Here is a 25811-nt window from a genome sequence, read left to right as displayed (position 1 = left end):
TGTATATAAGGGGGACTACATACACACAGCTACATTACTGTGTGTGAGGAATCGATAGTAAAAGTGCGCTTCGCTTATTCTGGCCAGCGATTGGTTAGCAAATTGCTATTGGAAAGGTAAGGCACCCCTGATTGCCCTGATCACTATATTTGTGTACATGAATAAGAGTGGATTGTTGTACATAAAAAAAAAGACCTGCCCCGAAAATAAGACCTAGTGTGTTTTTTTGAGTAAAATAAAATATAAGACACCTATGCACCGTGCAGGGATTTGGTTCTACATCTAGTCCTGCTTCGGGCAAGCAGGGCTAAATATAAAGCAGAGGACCCGTTTTGTACAAGTGATTTCAGAGGCTATAAAGCCGCTGAAATCACTTGTATGCATCCTAATTGTCCGCCCCCTTGCCGGCTGCCTCCCTCTGTGCCGTGGTTTTCGGGGTCCCCGCCCTTCTGGGGGGACCCCAGCCTACGGCAAATACCTTCAGGACGGAGAGCGGAAAGCAGAGTCTGTTCTCCGCTCTTCTCTGTGATCAGTGACAGAGGACCGCATCCTCGCCAGAGCTCCTGTGTCAGCTGTCACAAACGTAGATGTACAGGAGATAGAGCACACGTGTGCTCTATCTTCTATACTGGAGGGCAGGCTCATAAAGAGAACCTGTAATCTCCGAATGCTATCACACATATGTTATATGTTGCTACATTGAATTTGTAAAGGCTGCTGCCCTTTTGCCCTTTAACCTCTTATGCAAAATAGACCTCTGCTTTACACAGCTATTTAGCTTTAATAACCGTTCCCTTTATATGATTTAAGCTTTTTCATACCATCTGGGTTGGGGCTGCACTGGCTGTTTTTTCCAGCACACCCGAAAGCAACTTGTCATGGGTGGTGACAGTTCACACCACTGGGTGGTGTGCGCTTAAAAAAAGTACAGCATGCACGCCCTGTGGTGAGCCCATAGAAAGGTTAAATGCATATATAGGAACTGTTTTACCTGCCAACAGGTTTGTGTTTCTGCCCATCCAGTTCCTGACATTTACACAGCTCTGCCACACAGCACAGCCCTCTCTGGCAGGGGAGGAGAGCTGATCCTTCTCTGCTGCAGTTTACTAACACATTGGGTCTTCTCCTCATCCCCACCCTGTGACTGGACAATTAAATTAAAGGAATTAGCAGACTGATGAGTGCAGCTATCTGCCACTCTGCTCTCTTCTTACAGCGTGCTTCTTGCACTACGGCTTAAATGGTTATCTGCTTAGTGTGAATGAAGTTGTTAGTGGAAGAGGCAGGGAAGAAGATGGGCCATACTCTGCTCGAATGTTGGAGTCCTTCTGACTCCAACAGCAGGTATCCACTGGATGTGCAGATACATGCAAACAGCAACAGACAGCGGCGGCCCCTGTCAGTCTGTCATTGCTTTGTACAGGTTACCCAGCTGCAACTGTTATACACAGGAATCCACTGTCCGTCCCTATTCACACATGTGAATGAGCCCTTAGAATCTGGCTAGTGTCTTTGTTATGAATCTTTAGGATCTTTGAGAATGCAGCAATTCCAGTGAAGACTGAAATGATCAAGTTAATAATGCAAATGTGCTCAAGTCAAAACAGGAATTAAATGTACTTTGATAGGAGTTCTGTGTAATGCCCTCAAGCAGTGATGGTTAACTTATGATATACATAGGCCTTAAGTGTCACAAACGGTCTGCACATAATATTTGCTGTGTGTAATGCTACGAAGACAGAACGGCAACGTCGGCCATGCGTTAGGAGACGTTTAGACACTGTAGATGGTGACTGCGGGCATGCTTCAGGAGACGTTTAGAGACTGTAGATGGTGACTGCGGCTATGTGTCAGGAGAAATTTAGAGAGTGTAGATTGTGACTGCGGGCATGCGTCAGGAGACGTTTAGAGACTGTAGATGGCAACTGTGGGCATGCATCAGGAGACGTTCAGAGGCTGTAGATGGTGACTGCGGGCATGTGCTAGGAGATGTTTAGACACTGTAGATGGTGACTGCGGGCATGCGTCAGGAGACGTTTAGAGACTGTAGATGGCGACTGTGGGCAAGCATCAGGAGACGTTCAGAAAATGTAGATGGTGACTGCGGGCATGCATCAGGAGACATTCAGAGGCTGTAGATGGTGACTGCGGGCATGTGCTAGGAGATGTTTAGACACTGTAGATGGTGACTGCGGGCATGCGTCAGGAGATGTTCAGAGACTGTAGATTGTGACTGCGGGCATGCATTGGGAGACATTCAGAGACTGTAGATGGTGACTGCGGACATACATCAGGAGATGTTCAGAGACTGTAGATGGTGACTGTGGGCATGCGTCAGGAGATGTTAAGAGACTGTAGATGGTGACTGCGGACATGCATCAGGAGATGTTCAGAGACTGTAGATGGTAACTGCGGGCATGTGTCAGGGGGCATTCAGAGACTGTAGATGGTGACTGCGGACATGCATCAGGAGACGTTCAGAGACTGTAGATAGTGACTGCGGGCATGCATTGGGAGACATTCAGAGACTGTAGATGGTGACTGCGGACATACATCAGGAGATGTTCAGAGACTGTAGACGGTGACTGTGGGCATGCGTCAGGAGATGTTCAGAGACTGTAGATGGTGACTGCGGACATACATCAGGAGATGTTCAGAGACTGTAGATGGTGACTGTGGGCATGCGTCAGGAGATGTTCAGAGACTGCAGATGGTGACTGCGAGCATGCGTCGGGAAACATTCAGAGAATGTAGATGGTGACTGCGGACATAATGGTGACTGTGGGCATGCGTCAGGAGATGTTCAGAGACTGCAGATGGTGACTGCGAGCATGCGTCGGGAAACATTCAGAGAATGTAGATGGTGACTGCGGACATACATCAGGAGATGTTCAGAGACTGTAGACGGTGACTGTGGGCATGCGTCAGGAGATGTTCAGAGACTGTAGATGGTGACTGCGGACATACATCAGGAGATGTTCAGAGACTGTAGATGGTGACTGTGGGCATGCGTCAGGAGATGTTCAGAGACTGCAGATGGTGACTGCGAGCATGCGTCGGGAAACATTCAGAGAATGTAGATGGTGACTGCGGACATACATCAGGAGAGGTTCAGAGGCTGCAGATGGTGGCTGCGAGCATGCATCGTGAGACATTCAGAGACTGTAGATGGTGACGGAAGGTATGCGTCAGGAGACACTCAGAGACTGCAGACGGTGACTTGGGGCATGTGTTGGGAGACATTCAGAGACTGTAGATAGTGACTGCGGGCATGTGTCAGGAGACTTTCAGAGACTTAGATGGTGACTGCGGGCATGCGTCAGGTGAGGTTCAGAGGCTGCAGATGGTGACTGCGAGCATGCATCGTGAGACATTCAGAGACTGTAGATGGTGACGGAAGGTATGCGTCAGGAGACGCTCAGAGACTGCAGACGGTGACTTGGGGCATGTGTCAGGAGACGTTCAGAGACTGTAGATAGTGACTGTGGGCAGACGCTCAGAGACTGCAGACGTGCTACAGAAGTTTTTAGAGATTAGGGACACGCTGCTGGAAAAAGAGGCCACTTCGTAACAACTAGAGGAAAGAAAATGAGCACAAAATGAACTTTGCTGTCGTAACAACCAATCCGATTTCACCTTTCATTTTCTGCCAAACTAACAGAAGAATACTGATTGGTTGAATCATCGATTTTTTGCTTATGTTCTTTCCTCCAGTTTTCATGAATCAGCCGAGACTATTTGTTCTAGCGGGAGTTGTCTTCTATAATTACAGCCACAGTTGTCTTACATTTTCCATCCTATTTGCTGAGGCTGTTTGATTTTATTTGCCTTCAGAATGTTTCTCATTGTCTTTACTTGTCATATAACAATAACATGGCTTCCATTGTTTTAGTTATGTGACGCTGACATTGTTTATATTGTTTTACTTTCGTATTTTGTTTTTTTGTGGCTGTTTATATTACAGTGACATTATTAATATTATACAGGATTTATACAGCGGCAACAGTTTGTACAGCGCTTTCCAATATAAAGGGAGACATTACAGTTAGAATACAAATCAAGAAAAGATGGTAAGGAGGGCTCTGCCCCTGAGAGCTTACAATCTAAAAGGGAGGGGCAAGTGATACATGTGGAGGTAGCTGTGTGGTGGATGAATTGTGTGAGAACGTGATAGTTCAGTGGTTAGTTGGGGTGGGATAGGCTTCCCTGAAGTGATGAGTTTTTTTAGGGATCAGAGTAGGCGATTTGAGTTGGGTAGGGAGTTCCATGGGATGGGAGAGACTCTAGAGAAGTCCTGGAGGTGAGCATGGGAGGAGTTGACGAGGGAGCTGGAAAGCAGGAGGTTTTTGGATGGTTAGGGTGATACTTTAAAACAAAGTTGGAGATGTAGCTGGGGGGCAGAGTTGTGGATGGCTTTGTAAGTGGTTGTTAATATTTAGAATTGTATTCTTTGGCTAAATGGAAGCCAGTGAAAAGATTGCAGAGAGGGGTTGGCAGAGCAGGTTACTAGGGTCTTATTTTTGAGAAAAGGGCCTGCTCACACCAGAAGCGTGCTACCACGCTGTGGCTGGGGCAAGTGGTGCAATGCGTCAATTACAGCTACTGTTTATTTTTTTTAATTGAATTGTCAGAAAGTAAGATTGTATGCACTCGTTGCAGTGTGGTGTAGTGGGTTACAAGACTCTGTGCTGAAAAAAGCACTGCATGTCCTACTGTGGTGTGAATCGACGTCAGAGGATGCAGGGCAAATTGCTTTGCTTATGCGTTGGGACTGCATTGGAGAAGATTACCCAGCACAGCCCAATGCATCTGGTGTGAACGGGCCTGAAAACTCTTGCATTCATGGTCAGCAGGAGCATAAAAATAATAAGAATTCATTATATAACTGGGAATAATGAAAGTTTTCTATTGTGGGTTTGAAACAAGCTGCTGCCAAAACAAGTTGTGTTGCACGTGTTTCTCGTCTGCTGACATCTATAGCCCATGTTGTATTGAAGACCAGCAAGGAAAAGATAAGCACCCAGGGTGTGCCTTACACTGCCTATGCCAGGGATCAACTGAAATGTCACCCTTCACAGCACAAACACTTGTGTGTGAGTTTTGTGAGTGTTTAATGAAAAGTACCTCACTTTTATACTGCATACCTAGTGAAATTGATTTAATAAAGGAAATCCGAATGTTTACTTTACAAAGTGAATGTTCACCTAGCTTAGTGGATATGATGAAACTGTGTTCACTTAATATATTCAGTCATGTGCAAGAAAAATTAAAAAGACAACTTATGCTTGCATGTGATTGGATGACAGAAGTGGACTTCCCTGCTTCTTCTACTCCTGAAATGTTTCTATTGGGTATTCTAAATGTGTATGTACACCTGACTCGTCCTTTATCAAATAAGTGCTGTTTTAGACAAAGTGCAATTATTCTTTTTGCCTCCCCTCCACCGGTCTAACAGATCTCCCCCTCCACAGATGTATATTTACAGAGATCTGACACCGGTGGTCTCCTGTGTTGTTGACATCCCATGCTGCAAATCTCCACTGTCCTGGCTTAGCCTGCACAGTAGATTCCCATAGAGGTCTATGGGGCTCACCTCCTGGCCCGGGAAGAGACATGGTAGATGATCCCCAGACAAGTGTATGGGGCTCTATTTTGCAGGCACTTGAGGTGCAGGATGTAAACAATCCTGCCATGGGCAACTGCTCCAGTTTTGATAAATTCCCCCAGTATGTTAATGCACAAAAAAACAGAACAACAGCACATTAACATTCATGTGTAAAGCAACAAATTGAACCTGAGCAGACTGAATGGACCCTAAAGTTAACCTGTGCCTAGGAACCTTTTTATTGCGTGCTCTGTTTTAATTGTTAGGTTTGTGACAGGTTTACTTTAAAGTTACACCTACCAACTGAGATGAGAAAGAGGGACACCTTCCAGAACAATGGATTTAGGCAATGGGCCAGCCCCCTAATTATAAGGACCATTAAAAAAAACAGAATTTACTTTTTTTCACCATTACTTTTCTATTATTCAGTTTGTTTACAAAAGTAAATAAGATAATTAAGAGATAGGATGAAGGTTTTATTTTAGTATTTAAATAGAGCCTTTTCATAGATATGTGTACATCTGAGCAACAAGAGAGATGACTGAGGAGAAAAGAGGGAGAGAGGGGCTTGGTCCCAAAAGAGGGCAATCCCCCCAAATGAGGCTATGGGCATTCACAGATGACCCGTGTAATTAAACCATTTGGGTATCACTTGCTTCATTTGGTGGTGGTGAATGTAATGCACATTTGCTGTGGTTGTGGATGATTTGGAAGTTATAAGGGGGCTGCAATTAGTGCACTTGACTCTCCTTTCAATTACTTGGGATTGCAGTGACAGGTATAGCTATTACCGGACTCACAAGACTCTTTTTAGAGATGTTATTTATTGGCAAAATATTTACGATTTGTCAGTTAGGTTTTATGAGTGTACTACTTAACTTCTTCTAAGCCTCAGGGTACTTTTTTGTGTGAAATTATTTGTGTAGCACGTGTAGGTGTCAGAATGACAGCAGTGATTAACACCTAGGTCATACATGAGAGTGTCTGAGGAAAGAATTGTCCAGTAGGAACTGCACAAAATATTCACTGTCTCCCTTTTATTTCTCTGCATTGGAGACAAAAAGAGTGTCTAAGTGGCTAGTATGGGCTACAAGAGCACATCTTTCTTTAGATACTTTTACAGCTGATATCGTTGTACTGTCCCCCCTTTCCCCACACTACAGGGGTTAAATACTTGTTAGTTCTAGTGGTGAGATGAAGAGGCTGTATTACTTACCTTAAAAGAGAACTCTGGGGTAAGTGTTTTTCCCCATAGTTCTCTTTAGGGTCATGGGAGGACATATACTAGCGTCCTCCCGTGCCCCAAAGCTCAGTATATCGTGAGCTATTGCCCGCAATATACTGAGAGTGCGGCAGCCAGGACAGATCCCGACAATACTGCCGTGATCCATCCAGCTGCGTGAGTGACAGCTGGCTCTGCCTTTCTAGAGGCAGAGCCAGCTGTGCCCGCCCCCTCCCCCGTCCGTTCCTCCGCTCAGAGCTGGAGGATCGGAGAGGGGAGGGGGGAATGCCTGCGGGGAGCGGTGACTAACAGTCACCACTCACTGCAGGGAGATGGTCGGAAAGTGAGCGAGCGACAGTATGTGTTCGCTCACTTCCTGATCAATAGAGCCGACCTGTGACAGCTTCTTTGTCACACATCGGCTCTAACTATGAGGATGAGTGGAAATCACTTGCCTTATAGTTCTCCTTTAACCCCTGCTCCCAGCAGGCTCTGGAGCTCTCCTCTTCTCTCTGATGCTCTGGGTTGTGACGTTTTTCTTGCCGCTGGACAATGCAGGACTATTAATTCTGCATAGTATGCAGAGGAGACAAGTGTGTGACCATGGAGTGCCTTAGAGAGGAGGCTTGGTTGGACTGCTTGCAGAGATGGAGGTAGTCTACAGGAGCAGAGTATAAGGTAATTATTAGTCCTTATATCTCTAACCCTAGGCGAACACTTAACAAACATTTAACCTGTGGGGAGGGGGCACTGCAAGGGTTTTTTTTTGCAGTCCGGAGTTTAGCCTTGAATAAATGAAGATTATAACTGAATTCAGAACTGCGTGCAAATACTTATGGTTGATGGAATCATATAATCACAGCTTTGTTAAGGACATTTAGTCAACAGACATTTGTCTGTACTGTCCCCTTTGCAGTCTAAACGTGCAAAGCTTTGGCCGTTTGTGTGAGTTGGCTGCCAGCCCACTGGGCAGTCATATCAAAATAGAGAGGACTGAAGTACCATAGGTACCATCACATGCACCTAGAATCTACAGTCCATATTTCTATAGACTGGGCATGACAGATACTATCGCTGGTGTGTCATTCAGTTCAGGGTACAATTTCTATCCCTGGAGTCAGAGAGTACTGTATTAGTGCCACATTTGGAAACTTGCATCCACCTGGCCATAATGTCATGACTTCTGTGTATTTCATGAAGTTAAACTACCAATACACGGTTACTTAGCTGCAGGGTGAATGAGAGAAGTCAGTCTAAACAGCTTTGATGGAGGCATCTTCAGTGCTGGCTATTATATTGAAACAGCTGGCACCCCGGCTGTCCGAATACCCGAACAATGGCTTAATCTATAATCTGATTATATGTAGTCATTGTTCAGCTGAAAATTTTTCCACCCGGCTGCTCTAATTTTTCAATCAACTTCCGTGGATCGGTGTGGTGCGGACAGGGCCTCCTACGGCTTGAAATTTGATTCAGCAGGAATCCACCAAAATTCAAGCTGTGTGTTGTCAGGAATGTCAGCTTTATGGTTTCGTCTGCTAAAAATGGTTTGTACGATTTCTAATGCCAGAACTGCCTCTTGAAAAAAGGTTGCTCTTTGGTCTCCTTAGAATAATACATATTTATTTATTTATATATCCGTTTTAGTAGCGAAAGGCTGAACAGCACTAGTCTGACTGGTTTTCACATGCCAAGTAATCTTAATAAGTAACTGTAATTGAGAGTATCTAGAGATATTCCTTGTTGACTTTGCAGTAAACAAATTTATAGATGGCAACATGATTTAAATATATGTTATCCTTCTTAGATTAATTGTTAACTAAATGCACTTTTCATGCTCACACAGCTGTTGTATAGAATAGCAAAAATAACAGACTCGTTCTGTATATACATCTCCGTTTGGAATCATAAACAGCAAATGTAATTAGCAATGACATTATGTTGTTGATGATCCAATTTAAGTGAGGTTACTCCTGCAATGTTGGAGGAAAAATATACTCATACAAAGTTTTTTGGTTTGTATTCAGCTCTGTCTTGCCTCTGCCTTACTCTTTTCATAACTATCCAATGGTGTTCCTATTTTACAAGAAGAGTTCATGTCTATTGGAGCCGATACAGTCCCTGAGCTCCATCATCTTCTAGCTGGGTTTAGCTCAGGCAGTGGGACCTTCTCAGCATTTGGCTTGGTAATAATGCTGTGTAGAGGGTCTATTGAGCCTTAAATTGTATCTCAACCCAAGAACATGGCTTATTGCTTTATTCTCAACTGGCGATTCTGCCAGTAGGCAGGTAAACCAATCCTAGGGTGACAATGCTCACTCACTGGACTGTATTCATGGAGGATCAACATTGTCACCCCAGGACAAGAAGTGCCTTAGGACTACAGAACACTTCCCTCCCTCAATAATATAGTGGGGGAGGTTTTCTGTGGTCCTCAGGGAGAATTGAGAACAATGATAATTGATAACGGTGAAGCAGAGGTAGAGAGCACAAGCAGTTACCAGCTCACAAGATTGCTGACATGCTTAGCAGGTATTTTTTTTTTTGCACTTATCAAACAGAACAAAATAAAACACATTTACTGGCATATTAAAGAGGTCAAAAGGGAGCAAAGAAGAGGATTGTCTATATGGCAGCTCCCTAGAGCTCAAAGACTTTTCTATGCAAATAACACCTTTCTAAAGCATTGGCACACCCCATTGTGACAGTGTTCAAACCTAGTGATAAGTTCTAGTGATAAGTTGCTCAGGAACTGAGCACTGTATTGTGGAACTGGGATAGGAATTTCCTACTTTCCCCGCCACCACCCAGTGGAAACCTCAGCTTAATTACTTTCAGTGCATGTGTATTTTAAGGTCAACTGTTGGGAATCTGAACCAGGTATACAAAGAATAGGTAGAAACACTCATGTGCTAGGGTTGCCCTTTATGTACTGAAACATGGGAAGTTCGGAACTACGCAGTTTATTCAGGGAATAAATGACCCTGACCTAATTTGATTACTAAAGAAACAATATAACTGAAACATGTAATTAATAAAGTATTATTTTCTTTAGAGGTTGCTGTATTATTATGTCACAAGCTTGTACATGTTTACAAGACACAGTATATAGCCAATCACTGGTTTTTAAAACAAATCTATCATGGCATAGTGTTGTATTTCTTGTATAACTGTCATTTTATGTGCTCTTTTCACAGGTTTATGCTGCAATCAAGTGGATACAAGTGATTACAGCTACACTAAGGTATGAGAACCAGTTAGCTGGACTGTCATTACTTGGGCACAACCATTGCTGCTTTAAGCCACACCTTTGGTCAGAGGTTACATAACCTCAACATGATCTGCTCCACAAAATATAAAACACTCCACTCTAGGACTTTTTCCTGCTTTTTTATTAAAATCACCTGACATTTGAAGGACATCTGTCACCGCCTACTTGGACACACAGCAATACACTAATTAGAGTACATAGAGCGTTTCCTCAGAGTCTGTCATTGCCTAGATTAATGCCAAATGTAGAACAAACTTTCCTCTGGGCGTGCCATTTTATGTAATTATCTGCAGTGACCAAGCTCAGAAAAGCACTGTGATCCATCAAAGCAACTGATTTCTACTGCTAATGACCTGACAGTCACAGAATGGCATCTGCATTGGTTGCAGTCTGTTGTACACATTAGGATCTCGCTTTATACAACGTGTGACAGGTTTTCTTTAAACAGTTACGTTTCAGAGTCACTTTCACATTTCAGTTATGGGCCTATTAATTTATTGTTATAGTTTTACTTTTTTAATTTTTGGGACAAACATCCACCCCTCCTCTCCACCTCATCCAATCAGAGAATGCCTTATATACTGTATATTGAAAACATACAAGGCGTTCTTTGAATAACGGCGGTGCTGTGGGCAAAGGGAAGCCACTGGAGCAGCACTCAGAAGGGGCCAGCTAACATTGTATGTATCGCAAGCTACTACAGTGATTTTCAGCCCTTCAGATATCATATGTGGACACTTACACTGAGCCAAGCTGGGCAAATGTAAGTATCCATAAACAATCCTTCCTGGAGTTCTGCTTTAATTTGATTATTAGCTACCTATAGCATTTTACAATTTTGGCTAAGGTCCTACTGATTTACCAATAACTGTGTCGTTACACCAGTGATTTTTTTTCAAGCAAACATTTCACTTAAAATTAAAAATTTTCCAATATTTTTTTACTTTCTATGTATCAGAAAGACAATAATTAAGTACAAATATATGCATTAACAAGCTCAGTGACTGAGAGGCTGATAAACTTAGAGGCCATGTCACCACCTTGTCACCAAAAATACAGAAAAATAAGTATATTAAATTCTCACTTGTAGTGTTTTTCCTTTCCATAAATGATTTGTATTCACTTGTAAAGTGCCTGTGAACTTGACCCCTTCCTCTTTTATCATAGTTCTTTCTTCTTCTGTGAGTGTCTCTGCGCTGACCCATCATTTTCACTGTCGCCTCGCCTCCCTGCATATGTAGCTGTCAGGAAGGAGTGAAGGGGAATACTAGAGTGTCACTTGAATGAGTCTGCTGGGGCTGCTACCATCACATCCAAGATGTTGGCACCCATCAGCAATCTCAGGGCTTTGTTTTGTCTACACAAAGGAGGGCTTTATTGGTCAATAACATGCATAAAATACATTAAATTAACATATACAGGCTTATTTACAAAAGGGTGAAGAGTTTAGAGAAGATAGGAGAAGTGAACAATCTAGGACAACATAGCTGAACTGAAAAGTTAGTTGAATTGGAGACTTTTTCCAAATTAGCTATGTTGTCCTTAGATTGTTCACTTCTCCTGCCTTCTCCAAACTCTTCACCGTTTACTGAATAATCCTAATAATCTTATGGGAAGTTTGTTATTGGCGACAGGGTCTCTTTATATTTAGACAGTCAGTGACTCTGCCTGAATAGTGATCTTCTCCTTCAGAAAAGACCATGTGACCAGTGCCAGAGCATTGCTTAAGTCACCTGGCATAAAGTAACATTTAAAGGTTAATTTTAAGTTACCTGGCACCACAGAAACCCCATAGGATGGGGATTAGAGGAAATGGCGAGGCTTTCAGCTCTGTTCCCCAGAGAGCTGCACGTTTTATTTTTGGGTATTAAAATGACAACAATTTATTTTAGGTTATACAACTGCTTTAATCTGTATCAACCGATGCACAGCTATGACTGTTTACCTTGCAAGCCATATAGCTTTTTAGATCCTGCAGGTATCGTTATACATCATATGTCATCGGGGTGTGTAACAATGAAGGAAACAACCACATGACTCGCCGTCACTTTCCTTGAGTACTAAATATAGATGCTGAAATGACATAACAGTGCAGCTAGCCAAACCTGAACTATCATATTGTTTTTCATGAACATAAGTCTGTGTTTTTTCATGACAAAGTTTAGTTTACGTCTTAATGATTGACAATGTCTTATGATTATCAGGATTATGATTAGCAGGAGACTGCTGGTAGGGGGTTAGGGGATTGGACGTTCTCATTGCAGGATCAAGGAAAAGCATAAGACAGTCAATATTGAAAAGCTGAACAGACAATGTACAGAGAGTCTAAGGACAAATGCCATATGACATCAGCCAGGAGCTGAGGTCAGGATCCTGTAAACAAGCAGACTAGACAATTATAACATACAATCATACTGAGGGAACATAGACTAAAGGTTGTGTCCCCAGAATTTAGCAATGGCTCATTGTAAAGGGACACGATATTAGAGTACCTAGTCTTCACTAAAATGGCAGAGGGTGGCATTGTGACGGTGGTACTCCCAGATTGTGACTATTGCTGGAGAAACAACTGAGACAAACAGGATGGCCAATAGGAATATACTTAGGTGGCAGCAAAAAGCAGGCAGTAGAAGTTTGCCAGAGGCAACCACATGGAGGCAGAAGCAACCCAGTAATTTGTGGTGGAACAGAAGGCTACCAGGAATGCAAACAAACAGCCACTCAAGAGTAAGGGCAGACACTAGGCACTGGATCTGAAGGTTACCGGGGAAACAACACCGAGGCAAAACCAACCCAACCGCTTGAGCTAGACCACAAGGTAGCCAGGAAAGGAACAGAGAATGAAACATATCCCCTAGAAAATGACTAGGAAAAAACAAGTCAGGAATTACAAAGTGGGAGCTGAACATACAGAAACAGGTCAAGGTTCAGAGATTATGTCCAAGCCAGAAATAGACATACCCCATTAAATGGTAACTGGAGCAGTGGAAACTACCATGCAGAGAGTATGTTCAAGCCAGAAGCAAATAGACACACCCTATTAAATGGTAACGGGAGGAGTTGAAACCACCATGCATAAGTGTGAGCAGTAAACCACAACCGCTGTATACAACGGAAAAGCAGGAAGTAGAGCATGTGCATGAAATGAACAAACATAACTCTCCTTATGTACATATATATGTATTTCAAATGTTTAAAGCAACGCTTCTAAAACATTTCCACATAGTGATAAAATCATTGAAATGTGTTATGTAAAATGAATGGGTATAGTAGATGAAACAGGTCTCTGAGCTATAGATGTTATGTGTTTTCAGGTTCCAGGAATATACATTATAGCATTCACAATGCATAGGAACATGTTATATACTGCAAAAAGGGTACATATTTACAACTTCTGTTTTTAGTATTTTAGGCCCTGGCTGTATAATTGGTTATGCTGTGTTCCAGAATGTAGTAACATCACCAGAGGTAAGCAATTAGTTAACATGGCTAATATCTTTACTTCACATAGGAATAGGCAGAGCTTACATCGCACATGACCTTTAGGCCGTGGTCACACGGGTGGTGAGCCCCTCAGCCACCCGCTACAATGTCAGAACTGTGGTAGCACAGTGCTATATGCATTGCCAGGGCCTCGATGCTTTGCGTTGTGGTGCAGCAAAAAATATATAGCATGTCGCGTTTGACCGTCGGTGCTGCTTGTTAACCGTGTACCCACATGTTACTTCAATAGACAATCCCAATTGGATTTAAAAAAATAACCTGCATTCAGGAGGCAGCAGTATTGCCTCTTAAATGCCGGCCAGCTGCTGCACCACTGCCCTCTGCAAAGTGATCCACCGTGGATTGCTTTTCAGAGGACAGTAGAGTCTCAGGCCCACCAGGATGATGCCTTACTCATAACCAACAAATCCAAGGCTCAGTCCTAAACAGGTTTTCTTTAGTTTGGGTTAGTACCTGTATTGGGCTTTATTTCTGTCTCTAACCCCATTAGGGTGATTACCTGCTCACTTCCTGCCTCAATTATCACACAGGAAGTGAGTGGGAAATCACCTCACTCTCTACAGTGAAGACACCAACAGCAATAGCAGAAAAGTAGAATGATGAAACAGTAGAACTTATTAATTCAACCTTTTTGTTACTGCCTGTGTGGTCACCTGTGTAATGTTTACGTTGTTTTTTTTGGCATCTGAAGAGAGTACACAGGGGACATGCTTGGCAGAAAAGCTAACATAGCTTAGATCACACCCCTTAACCAAGTCCCATCAATATGACTAAGGGGGTGTCGTTACCCATCCTTTATGATTTCCCTATGTGGTCTGTTCCTTCTGTGATTGATGGATTCTCCTCAGTTAAGAAGGTTATGTGCCAAGTGGAGTTGAGTCAGGTTGAGCAGCAGGGGAACAGAGAAGGCCTGGCAAGTGAGGAGTTCTTATTTTTGGTCTCTTATATGTGAAGGAGAATTTGCCATATAAATGTCATACTGCGTGTGCCCCCTCTCCCTTCCTTCCCAGGGTGGTATGGCATCATTGGCCTTGCTCTTTTTGTGGGCTTTTGAGCATTCCTCCCTGACAGAGTTGAGACTAGGAAGAAGGGTTCCTGGTCCTGAATTTTGGACTGAGCAGCTAATGGAATAGTGTACCTGCCATTGGCACCAGTTTTGATGCAAAGTTGATCTTTGAATTTTTAAGTTCAAGAGGCCTGTCAGTAAAAAGAGTTTTTTGACAAATCTAACTGTGTAGAGTTCCATAACTTGAGTCATATCATATCTAGAACCTGTATAAGATAATGCAGGCAACTGTAGAAAAGGGGGCAAGGAAACAAAGAAAGTTCAGAGACTGTTGAGTTTTGAAAGGAAGAACCAGCAGTTCTAGTTATAGTGAGGCAGATTTGGTGACTTCTTGAAGGGAACCATTGTCTTCCACTATGAGGTGCTTTACAAGGAATTGGATAATAAGTGGTTGGCTGCAGATTGGAAAGGTATAGAGCAGTGGTAAACAAGAGGCATAATTAGGTCCGGTCCATGACAGGGGAAGAAGACTGGTTCATGTGTACTTTTAAGAATGTGGCACTGGGATGTGTTGTACCCATCTCCTGCGAGGAGTGAATTAAAGGTGTCCTGAATTGTGGAGAAGGAATCTCCCTTGACTATGATATCAGCGCTGAAGTGCAAAAACTCTTCTCTGAGAATGGCCCTACCCATTTAACGCACATTTAAGCAAGCCACTACCAAAAACCTGCCAGAAGATCTATGAATGAAAATGACAAAATTTAAAAGGTTTTGGTCAGAATTCTTCTTTTAAAGCCCCATTAACTCTGTAATGCTTTGCTCACTGCATATTTATGTAATTATAAAAAACATATTATATACATGCATTGTGTGTATTTAAGTTTCACAGGCAATAATATTTGTTCTCACTCTTAGGTTCAACCTCTCTTCTTACTCAGCCTTTTCGATTTGCTCCTCGCAGCGTGTTGGCTCATTGGAGCTGTTCTGTATAGGAAAGCATGCCATCAGAGTGCTACATGCTATAACCTGCAGGCACTGGGTCAGGTGAGTGCGGGACTAAAGTTTGACATACCAGGAACCCATTTTCATTATAAAGATCGGCCATAAGTATGCCAAGTTTTTAAAACATAATTTGTATCATTTTTATTTGATTTAAGTCCAGTCCTGTTGAAGTCCAGTTGAAGTTTCCATTTCTATTACTGTAATGCAGTCAGGCTGCATATACAGTAATAAATAAGGTTACATTTTTTACTTACTGTTTCAAATAACCTGTGCTACCAGCACGCTAGAGAGTCGGACCGCTGCTTCACACAGAGCGCAAGCTGTCTTAGAGGGGAATTTATCAAAACTGGAGCAGACAAAAGCTGGAACAGTTGCCCATGGCAACCAATCAGCTGCTATTCTCAGTTGGCGTCATCCCATCCACGTGAGTATCACTCGGGGTGCCGCTCTCTGCGAATCTGCCGCTCCAGGCAAACGCCTTGTTTGCCTCGCGGCAGAAACGTCCCGGTACACGATTAGAATGTCAAAAAAAAAAAGTCGTTTTGTGGATGTTCATTCGAATATCTATCAATTAGTATGGTGCAATAGAGAGACGAAAGCATCAAAATTTTCGCAGGAGCATGATGGAAATTTTTTCTCGAACAAACAAAACAAAAGTGTATTTCTCCTTTTTTGTTCGTCGTTGAGGGAAAAAATTGGGTGATGTTGTAAAGTGCCTGTGCAAACAATTATTTTCGGTTACGTCACTTGATCAGACGTTTTATTTCTAAACATTGTGATACCTTTTAAACAATCTTATAATTAGTAAGCCTTTTGTTTTTGTCGAGAATGAACGTCTGTAGAATGTTCGTACAAAATTCTAACCGTGTATACCTTACTTTAGTTAGTCATCACTAAGCATAACTCTAACTCTAAAGTTGGGTACGCACCGTTAGAATTTTGTACAAACGTTCATACGATAATCTCATCTGAACATTCAAATGTCATTCGAAATTTTGTTTGTCTTTACATTTGATTTCGGAATGAATGGAGTTTCTCGAATAAAAGACACATTTACTCTTAGAATTTTGTTTGTTTACAAAGAAATTTCCATTCTGCTTCTTCGCTTTTTAATTTTTTTGTCACTATGGTCAAAATTGATTGTGGATTTGACCCCATTAACTATTAGAAATCCCAGGAATGCTCCAGATGTGATTTTATTCGAATGAATTTCTAACCATGTATTCCCAGCTTTACACTCACCCTTGCCCTATGTGTTATGCAGGCGCTGTTACTCCTGAGGTGGGGTGATCTGTCCATGGGCTTGTGACATACAGATATCATGCAGCTTTTGTTTTTAATGTCTTTATTTATATCCATGGTTTTTTCCTGAGTGAATGAGTATTAGGTTTGTTGTAGCTGAAAGTTATTGTAGCCCTTGTGAAATTTAAGGAGGTCCTCCTCACCTCCAGATGACTAGGTCTATTCTTGTGTGGAGACAGAAACATTGACAATTACATTAGGGCCACAAGTTCAATCCGAGGCTTGTTGTGGTATGTCTCAGCTAATGTGTTTGTTCTGTATCTCAGTCGTCAGTGATCACAAGATACTGGACAATCCAGTTTTTCTCTTGCTGTGTATAGTTATATTACATTGTCATTTTTCAAAAAACAATAACTCTTCAACTGCTGTGAAATTGTGAAAAGGGCAAGTGCAAGTCAGTAATCCTTGTAAGCCAGTTTCTTGGAAGATGTGTGCTAGATGCATAGTTTATAGTTCATAGAGGAGAGGTAATCGACACTGTCTGTGTCTTCATTATGGAGATTCATCCTCTTTTATTTGTCCAGCTGACCATAATCACCAATAGAGAAAGTGAAAGAAAATCATGCATTCTGAGTTGTCATCAGAACAGGAAAAGAGGGGAAATCTTCCAATGGAAACACTTGTTCTGGTGGCCCTGAGTGACAACTAGGGATTTCCCCCTCTTTTGAGGGATTTCCTATCACTTCCTGATGTATCTATTGGACAGTAAATGAAGGGAAATCCCCCCCAATGGGACACAGATGGCAAAATATTCTGCTTCAGTGATGGAATTATCCTTGGCGTCCTCACATTCTGTACACTGTATAGGATGTAATGACTCACTAGATCTTAAACTGCCAGAGCCAAGGGGGAGCGAGGCTGAAGGGACCGGTCTAGGAGTCAGCCGGGATCACGGTTCGGTGAGTATAACTCTCTTATTTTAGTTCCCTAGACAAAACCATCACTTAACTCTTCCAGTTCAGGATAGCCCCAAGATAGGCCTTAAGATTTTATTTGTCCGGAGTTCTCTAAAGGTGGTTAGTTACAGAAATAGGAGCTTTAGCATTTTCTCACTTTACAATGGTTGACATACTTCCATTCCAGGTTTAGCAGATGTTTTTAACTTGGTCTCTATATAACATTGTTATCACTGATGGCCACCACATATTTCATATTTTTCATAATTCTTGAGAGCGCCATCTATAAATCGGCACTATTGCCTTACTGTGGGCATATTGCTGCATAAAAAATAGAAAAGGCACATTTATAAAGTACAGCAATGTGCTCTACAAATGTGCCCAGCATTCAGCTGGTTTCTGGATTCAAAGAAGTGAATACATTTGAAAAACAACAGCAATAAAAAGATGGGGAGAGGCAGCCCAACCTCATTAAAGGCCTAGGGACACATAAGGAGCCCCGCACATCACAATGGCAGCTGAAGGCCCCGGTGTGTCCCCACACCAATTCCAACAGGTGAAACAAATGGCAAACACACTCATTAATTCATAACTAGCTTTAAAGAAAGATGCACATGGAAGAGCCTCTCCACAAAACACATAATTCTTTCTTCTGTGATAAGCAGAGAGAATTGCATGACATGGCACAGGCTCTACATCATAGCCTGCATTTTATAAATGGGCTGCAAAATGCTAAAGTGTATAGTGGACCAGTGACGTGCCGTGACTTCTGTGCTCGGTGAGGCATCCCCCATCCTGCCGAAGCTCCAACCCGTCCTGCTGAAGCTCTGCCCCATCCCACCGAAGCCCCGCCCCCAGCTCGGTAACCAAGCTCTGTGGGGAGGAGGAAGGGAGGAGACAGGGAGGGGCCTCCCTGTCCCTCACTTGCTTGTCACTGCCGAGGCATCGAGATCGATGGCCACATTGGGTTTTTGTTTTCTTTTTTTTTATTGGACAGCTTGGACGAATGGCGCTTTGGCATTGGTCCAAGCCATCCACAGAGCTCACACCTCTAACACAGAGTAGAGGCTGTGACAGATCTTGCCTTACCAAGTTAGGTTACACAAGCAGTGGGGAAGCCCGCTGCTGTGTAACCTAACTACCTGTCAAAGGCCAGATGCGGCGCCGCCTGTAACTAACAGGCAGCGCTCCATCCATGACAGGTTACACAGTGGGGAGGCTTTCCCTGCTGTGTAACCTGTAACAAGCCGCTCTGAATGGAGAAAAAACTGACAGCTTCAGACTTGAAAATGACACCTTTTTTCTTCATAATACTAGGTAAGGCTCTGCCTCACCTGCCTACCCTGACCGCACGTCACTGTAGTGGACAGAAGATGGTGATATCGGCTCCCCATTATAAATTGTTCCCTTAGTCTTTGATGTCCTGCCTTGTGAAAAGTTAACAATTACAAAGTAGCACATTGTCTACATATCAGTGTAAGTGTTGGTGTAACGACAGCTTTGCTTTCACTACCAACCTCGATGCTGCCATATGTTTGCAGCATCAAACTAACATAGATAGCATTCCCACACAATCCTGGCCTCTCCAGGACTTACTACCAGTTCTAGTTCTTCTCTGACTGGGAAGTGAAACTGGTGTCCAGCTCCACAAAACTGACAACCTACTCACAAGGCTGCTATCATAGGCTCTCTCTCTGAAGGCCAACATACCATAGTTCCCTGAAGCATTAAATTACACTGGGGTTGATTTACTGAAGAATTAGGGCTTTTCACTTAACAAAATGAGTGGTCACTCAGCTTAGTGATGGTCAATTTGAATAACCATTCATGTGTGAGGAAAATAAAAAAAAAGGTTTTGCAAGCACCTGATTGGATAATTGAAGTAAACACAGCTTCACATTCTCTTCACTAAGCTCAGTAAACTACCCACCATGTAGACAGTTAGCAAAAATACAAACTTGCACCTTGTATTTTTGTAACATGTTATTACATACATACTATTGTGTTTTAAAATATGACAGTGAAAACCTACAAAGAAAAAAATAAAGGAATAGGGACTGATTGTCATTTCACAAACTCTTATTATGTTTGCACCATGAGATGTCTCGGGCCGTCTGCTGCTATAAATATAAAGAAAAAGGATAAAAGAAACACCTAAAGAACCAGGAAATGTGTGTATGAAAACACCTTGAACACCATGTGTGCTGTCTACCATTATTATAATGTAAGGAAACATTCATAGTGGGGACCGGAAATGAACACAATGGAATTCAAATAAATGGAATTATAAGCAAGAAGTGCTATTCACATAAAAATTCTGTTTAAGTGTTGGACTAGGCAAGTGTGGAGCAGGGCGAAAAGGAATGTCGTGTTACTCAGTGAATACGAATGTGATTGGATTTTGACAATGCCAATGCCTTGTATCAGTGAAATAATAAAACTAACCAGATTAAAACTCTGCGTAAAAAGTGTAGCTTCAAATTGTTCCTTTCTAGAATGGACAGTCCGTTTTTTGAACCCCTATCCTTTAGTCCCTCTTTCCTTCACAACTGTATGTATTTTAGAACTATTGCAGGGGTAGGCAACCTCCACACTCCAACTGTTGTGGAACTACAAGTCCCATAAGGCATTGGAAGATCTGATAGCCACAGGCATGACTCCCAGAAGCAGAGACATGATGGGTCACCAAGTTGTTTTTCTAGCTGTTCAATTACTTCTTTGTGGGTTTTTTTTATTTGGTATGACGTATGTTCACTTGTAAATTTAGCATTTTTTAGTACTGTTCTATTTCAACATGATCACATTGATATGTAAGAACGCTGGCTATTGGCTAGCCTGAATTTGTGGGAGGAGGCTGGCCTTTCAATACGCCCTCGGTTTCCTCACTCACCTGTCTGCTCCCACCCATACCCTTTTCCAGTACATCTTTTCTTGAGTATGTCCCATTTTAGGCATATTGTCCCGTGCGCCAATGCCCACCCAGGTCGCTGTACATAGGTTATTACGCATGCTCGTGTCCAGACTCTGACCACAAATGTACTTGAGGCCCCATTCACACCAGGGCAGTTGCATATTAGCGCGGTTTCCGCGCTGATTTTAAAAGGGATGTTTTGGGAGTTTTTAATTGCGTTTCACCGCTGGAACGCAATTAAAAAACGCCCAAAACCGTGCTGAACAGAAAGCTGTATGGAAACCTATACCTGTCATTGAAAGCTGTATGGAAACCACACTGATCAGCACAGCAAAAAAGGGTCAGGGAGCAGTTCGGGCGGGGGGTGGTTTGGATTGCGCGGACCGAGCTGTCGCATGGAAGGTCCCCATATCGATGTATGGGATTGTTCATGTCGGCGGATCCGCTCAGCCGAACCACCCCGGTGTGAACGGGGCCTGAAGGATAAGTGCAAAACAAATATATACATTTCAACAGAAAAGGGGAGACAAAATGACTTACAGCAAAGGTAGTCCCACACCCAAGGCAATAGTTACATTGTTCAAAGATATACTAAAGATTGAAGGACCACAATACCAGAGGTGATCTATAAATGGACTATGTCTATCCCCAATGCAAGAGATAACATGAAACGAGCACTGCTAGATCAAAGTGCGGGGCCCGCTGCCTATACATGGACAGACAATATGAAAACACGGACATCAAAGAGTAGGAAAAGAGAGGTACAGGGATAGCCTAGTAGATAGGCTCCCCTATAACAAGCAGAGCACTGCCTTGGTTAGTTGACAATCATAAAAACTCCTGGAATGATAGAGAAGAGAGAAGGCAAGTTTTATTGTATCTGATTGGATCCTAAAAGACCAAAAAACGGTAATTTTATTTGTGTTGGATAGCATATATTTTCTCAGATTCTGACAAATGTTTCAGATGGTTCAAACATTCTTTTTGCGATGAGAATAATTCCAATATTTTGACACAAAAGACTTTGCAGACATTAATAATGCATTAATCAGTGTCACCTCTCCTGCTCCTTCACCTGCTGACTACCCGGACAATGCTTGCATCTGATTGGATCCAGGTGCTGTTTAGCTGAAATGTTTGGGACTGGCTTCTTCCACATAATTCAATTGAAAAAGGCCATTGGCTAAAATTTCAGACAGTTCATCAAGAAGCAGCCTAAACGTATTCCGTCTATGTCCAGCTTAAGTTTGTTTCTTCTTCAGCATTCCAAATCTCTATTCCATTTTGTTATTATATTTATTTCTAGAATACTCACTGGTTTATTCCATCCTTTGATAACCGTATTATAAGCTTAGCGTGACTCTTTCAAAGGATTATCATTTTTACACTTTTCTTTCTTTTTCCTTTCTACAGATGTTCTATATTTCCACCTTTTTCTACACATTAAACTATACTTGGCAAACCTTCAGTAGCCTGAAAAGAAGGCTGGACAGTGAGGTATATAAGGTCAGTTATTGGCTAATTTTTTTATCTAAAATCATTGAAAAGATATATAATAAAATTAAATGCCAGAAGCTTGTAGCAATAATACTGCCTTTCCAGGATGTCACTAATAATGCAGTATTGTTACTGTTACTAATACGAATTGTTAGATTTAGTTTCTAATTATTTTGAAGATGGCAGTGGCGGGTATAAAATTTCCTAGCAAGTATGGAGATCCACAGTAGTGGTTCCTGGTGGTAACCACTGGCCCAACAGTGATTAAGAATAAAGACTAACAGAAAAGGGTGAAGAGTTTGGAGAAGGCAGGAGACGTGAACAAGCTAGCTCAGTTCACTTTCCAGTTCAGCTATGTTGTCCAGAATGTTCACTTCTCCCGCCCTCTCCAAACTCTTCACCCTTTTGTGAATAACCCTGTTAGTATAGCCTGTTCATAATATAATGTGCATGAATACTGGAACATTTTTTCATTTGAGATAATGTTGTCATATAGTTGCTTTTTTATTTATTACCATAGAGCCCTAATTGATGAAAAGGTTTAATTATTATACAGAAGAATATTTACCAACGGCAGTACACAGAGAGGCAATACAGAAGAGAAGCATATTGTATTATATTGTGTGTGATATTAGTCTGCCCTATATGAATGCTTACAAATGGAATTCTACTGATGTATGGTCAGCTTTACTGTTTACTGTACATTAGTACTTACTGCTATCACTGAACAAAGCACTTTGTAGTCTTTACATTGCATGAGTTTGTACAAGAGAGGACAATGATTTAAAGACCAAATTTGACGACATGCCTTGAGGGAAGAAATTGTATTTTGAAGCTGCTTTCAGTTTGTTCTTTTTGTCCTGTAAGTTCACCTTAAATGCTTCTATTTTTGCTTTTCACCTGACACCTTCCCTGGAGGCATTTCCCTGGTTCCCTGCTGACATGAATTGTACTCCTTTTGACTATTGTTTGTTTATTCAAAGCATAACCCAGAGTAACTGATGCAAAGCAACTGTCCAAGACCTAGATTCTGGATGGTACACATACATGACACTATTCTCTCAGTGTTACGGTCAGGAAAAGTGTTTAGTGATACAACATATAAGGCAACAGAGGAATGGCAACACTAGTTATTCCATGTCTGTCTGCTGGTGAGTTTTAATGTAAAAGTACAAAATGTCATGCTTTTCCTTTGTCCGCATGTAGATGTCAGACAAAGAGTCCCGCTTTGGAAGAATAGCTACAGTTCTGTGCAGGTAAAGAAAAGAAATCATACTATTATTGTGACTATCATGACTATTGTGTCACGTTTAAAAGTAAGATACAGACCTACAGGCCTTAAAGCCCAACTACATGCTCATCAGCCCCCTAGAGCTCACACCTTCTTTTCTAATAAGAAAAGTTCGGGGGGGCTGCCCCTGAACTGCAAGGGTTAAGTGCTTGTTTTGGTATAGGGTCAGAAATACCAAATTACAGACTACTGCCTGTGACAGTGCTCCCTCCTGCTCCTCGCCCCCTCCGCTGCAGTGTCCTCACATCTACACATTGTGTATGTAACTTGATGATTTATCGGACCTTAGACCGGTGCAGTGGAGGGAAAGAGAGGCTCCAGGGACCGCTCGAAGTGCAAGATTGGATGATTGGGTGAGTATATCTTTTTTATTTTTGACCCTAGGCAAAAAAAAGCACTTAACCCTTGCAGTATGAGGGTAGCCCCACCACAAGGGTTTATAACATTTTTAACTTTCCTAAACCCCTTAAAAATGTTATCAAGTCTTCTGGGTAGTCAGTGACACCCATGCTCCCATTTCTCTTCTCCTGTCGATGGGTGGTCCCCAGTAATGCAATTAGCACTGCTGAATTGATACTGCCAGCACCAATTTCTGCAACATTACACAGTGAATTGCAGGCCTCTGTGGTGACACTCCCTCAGTGGGCAGGCCTTTGACGCCCTGCACTCACATTATGCTCTTTGTCTATTGAGTTGAGTTAACTGGGTGTCATTCAACCTGGGAAGACTGAGGACATCATGCGGTGAAACAAGAGTACTGCAGAGGACAGCTTACAGTTAAGATGTTTATTCTCTTTTTTTATTTTTTTTATTTAGCCCAGAGTTGGGCTTCAAAACATTAGGGATGTTCAGATACCAGTGCCGATACTTGGCATTTTCATGAGAACTACCAGGGTTGCAGCTGTTGCAGCTGGGACCTGGCTCTGGCACTCCACCACTGCCCTGAAATCATTAGTCTGTATTGTTTCAGAAAAACAGTCACATGACAATAGACAAAAATGTATCAGTACTCGTACTTGTAAGTACTTGGACAAGTATCAGTACTTGGTCTGAAAAAAATGGTATCGGTGCATCTCTAATATATATTTATAAAACAAATCATACATTAAAATAGATATGTACAAATCCCAGGAGCTCCGTATGCTCCTTACAAATGGCAGCTGCCTCCTAACTTTTGAATTTTTCTCTAGTCTAGTCCTGGAGCTGGAAAAGTATCTTTACTTGTACTTGTACCGAGTAGGGTACTTGGTATCTGCACATCCCCCATTCAACATTTATGCAAAATGACCAAATACAAAGGAATGCAGTAAAATGTCTGTACGATTTTTGATAACTGTATGTGGTTAACACTTGAATTGTTCAAATAGTTATGCAGACCAAGCCTAAAGCACAACACCACTCAACAAGAGCAATCCTATTGATTTCAATGGCCCCTGTTCACACTTGAGCGTTGTGTCTCTTGTCGCCAGTCGCATGTAGCTCAAAAAAGTACAGAATCTTGTGATTTAGCCTTATAGACTTTTTCACAAAAAAAGTTTTATTGTTTTTAAATAAACATTACAACAAAACAAGAAACATACTTATATAGTTATGATGGTACAGTAGTCAGAGTAGCACAACAAAACAGTCAGATAATGATATGGAGATTAGTTAAGGTAAAACACAATAGCTAGGGAGGAATAACCAAGTATGACCGTTGTCAACATGGATTGCAGTCCAATAGGGCAAACAACTTTGGTCTGATGCTGGAGGTCTGAGCTCAATAGTAATGGACTACATGAACGAAAACAAGGTGGAAAATGGGGTAGGACAGCATAGTGGAGGTTGTAAGCAATATGTAGAGCTGAGTTAAGGAGAGGGGGATAGAGTATAAATTAGGTATAACTTTTTGTAGGTCAGGTAGGTACCTCATATATTCCTTCTTGAGGAGCCATCAAATCTGTAGATGGATTGGGTCAAAGTTGAACGAACTATTATAGGTGATCCAAGCTCCACAAATCTTTTTGAATTTAGCGTAGGAATCATCCAAGACGGCTGTGAGTTTTTCATTAATCATCACGCCTATGATGCGATTTTTATAGACTTTAATGAGACTTTTTATTAGGCGCTCTCATTTAAAAGTCTATGGGGCCAAAAACGCATGATTCTGCTCCGTACTACAAGTTGTACATAACACATTTTAAAATGTTCATACAAACTGCAATAAAAACCCTGAAACATCTCCATATGCTTAAAGTGACATTAAAGTCAAATCCCCCCCCCCCCCCCCCCCCCCTCTACATAGCAATATCACTGTCAAATGAT

The 25811-nt window shown here is 42.1% G+C and overlaps 1 protein-coding gene across 1 annotated transcript in view; it reads left to right on the top strand.

The window, feature by feature from the left end:
* Nucleotides 1–3314: 3314 nt before the first annotated feature.
* Nucleotides 3315–25811, top strand: part of TMEM116 (transmembrane protein 116) — a 32190-nt gene continuing 9693 nt past the window's right edge. Inside the window, 6 exon segments of the mRNA XM_018558306.1 lie at nucleotides 3315–3323; nucleotides 10025–10071; nucleotides 13503–13566; nucleotides 15524–15652; nucleotides 22133–22225; nucleotides 23423–23472. Of these exon segments, the coding sequence (XP_018413808.1) occupies nucleotides 3315–3323; nucleotides 10025–10071; nucleotides 13503–13566; nucleotides 15524–15652; nucleotides 22133–22225; nucleotides 23423–23472 (392 nt within the window).

The sequence above is a fragment of the Nanorana parkeri genome, unplaced genomic scaffold (assembly GCF_000935625.1).
Source record: "Nanorana parkeri isolate BGI_ZX_2015 unplaced genomic scaffold, ASM93562v1 scaffold331, whole genome shotgun sequence".
In the NCBI taxonomy this organism is placed as follows: domain Eukaryota; kingdom Metazoa; phylum Chordata; class Amphibia; order Anura; family Dicroglossidae; genus Nanorana; species Nanorana parkeri.
This window is presented reverse-complemented; position numbering and strand designations above follow the sequence as displayed.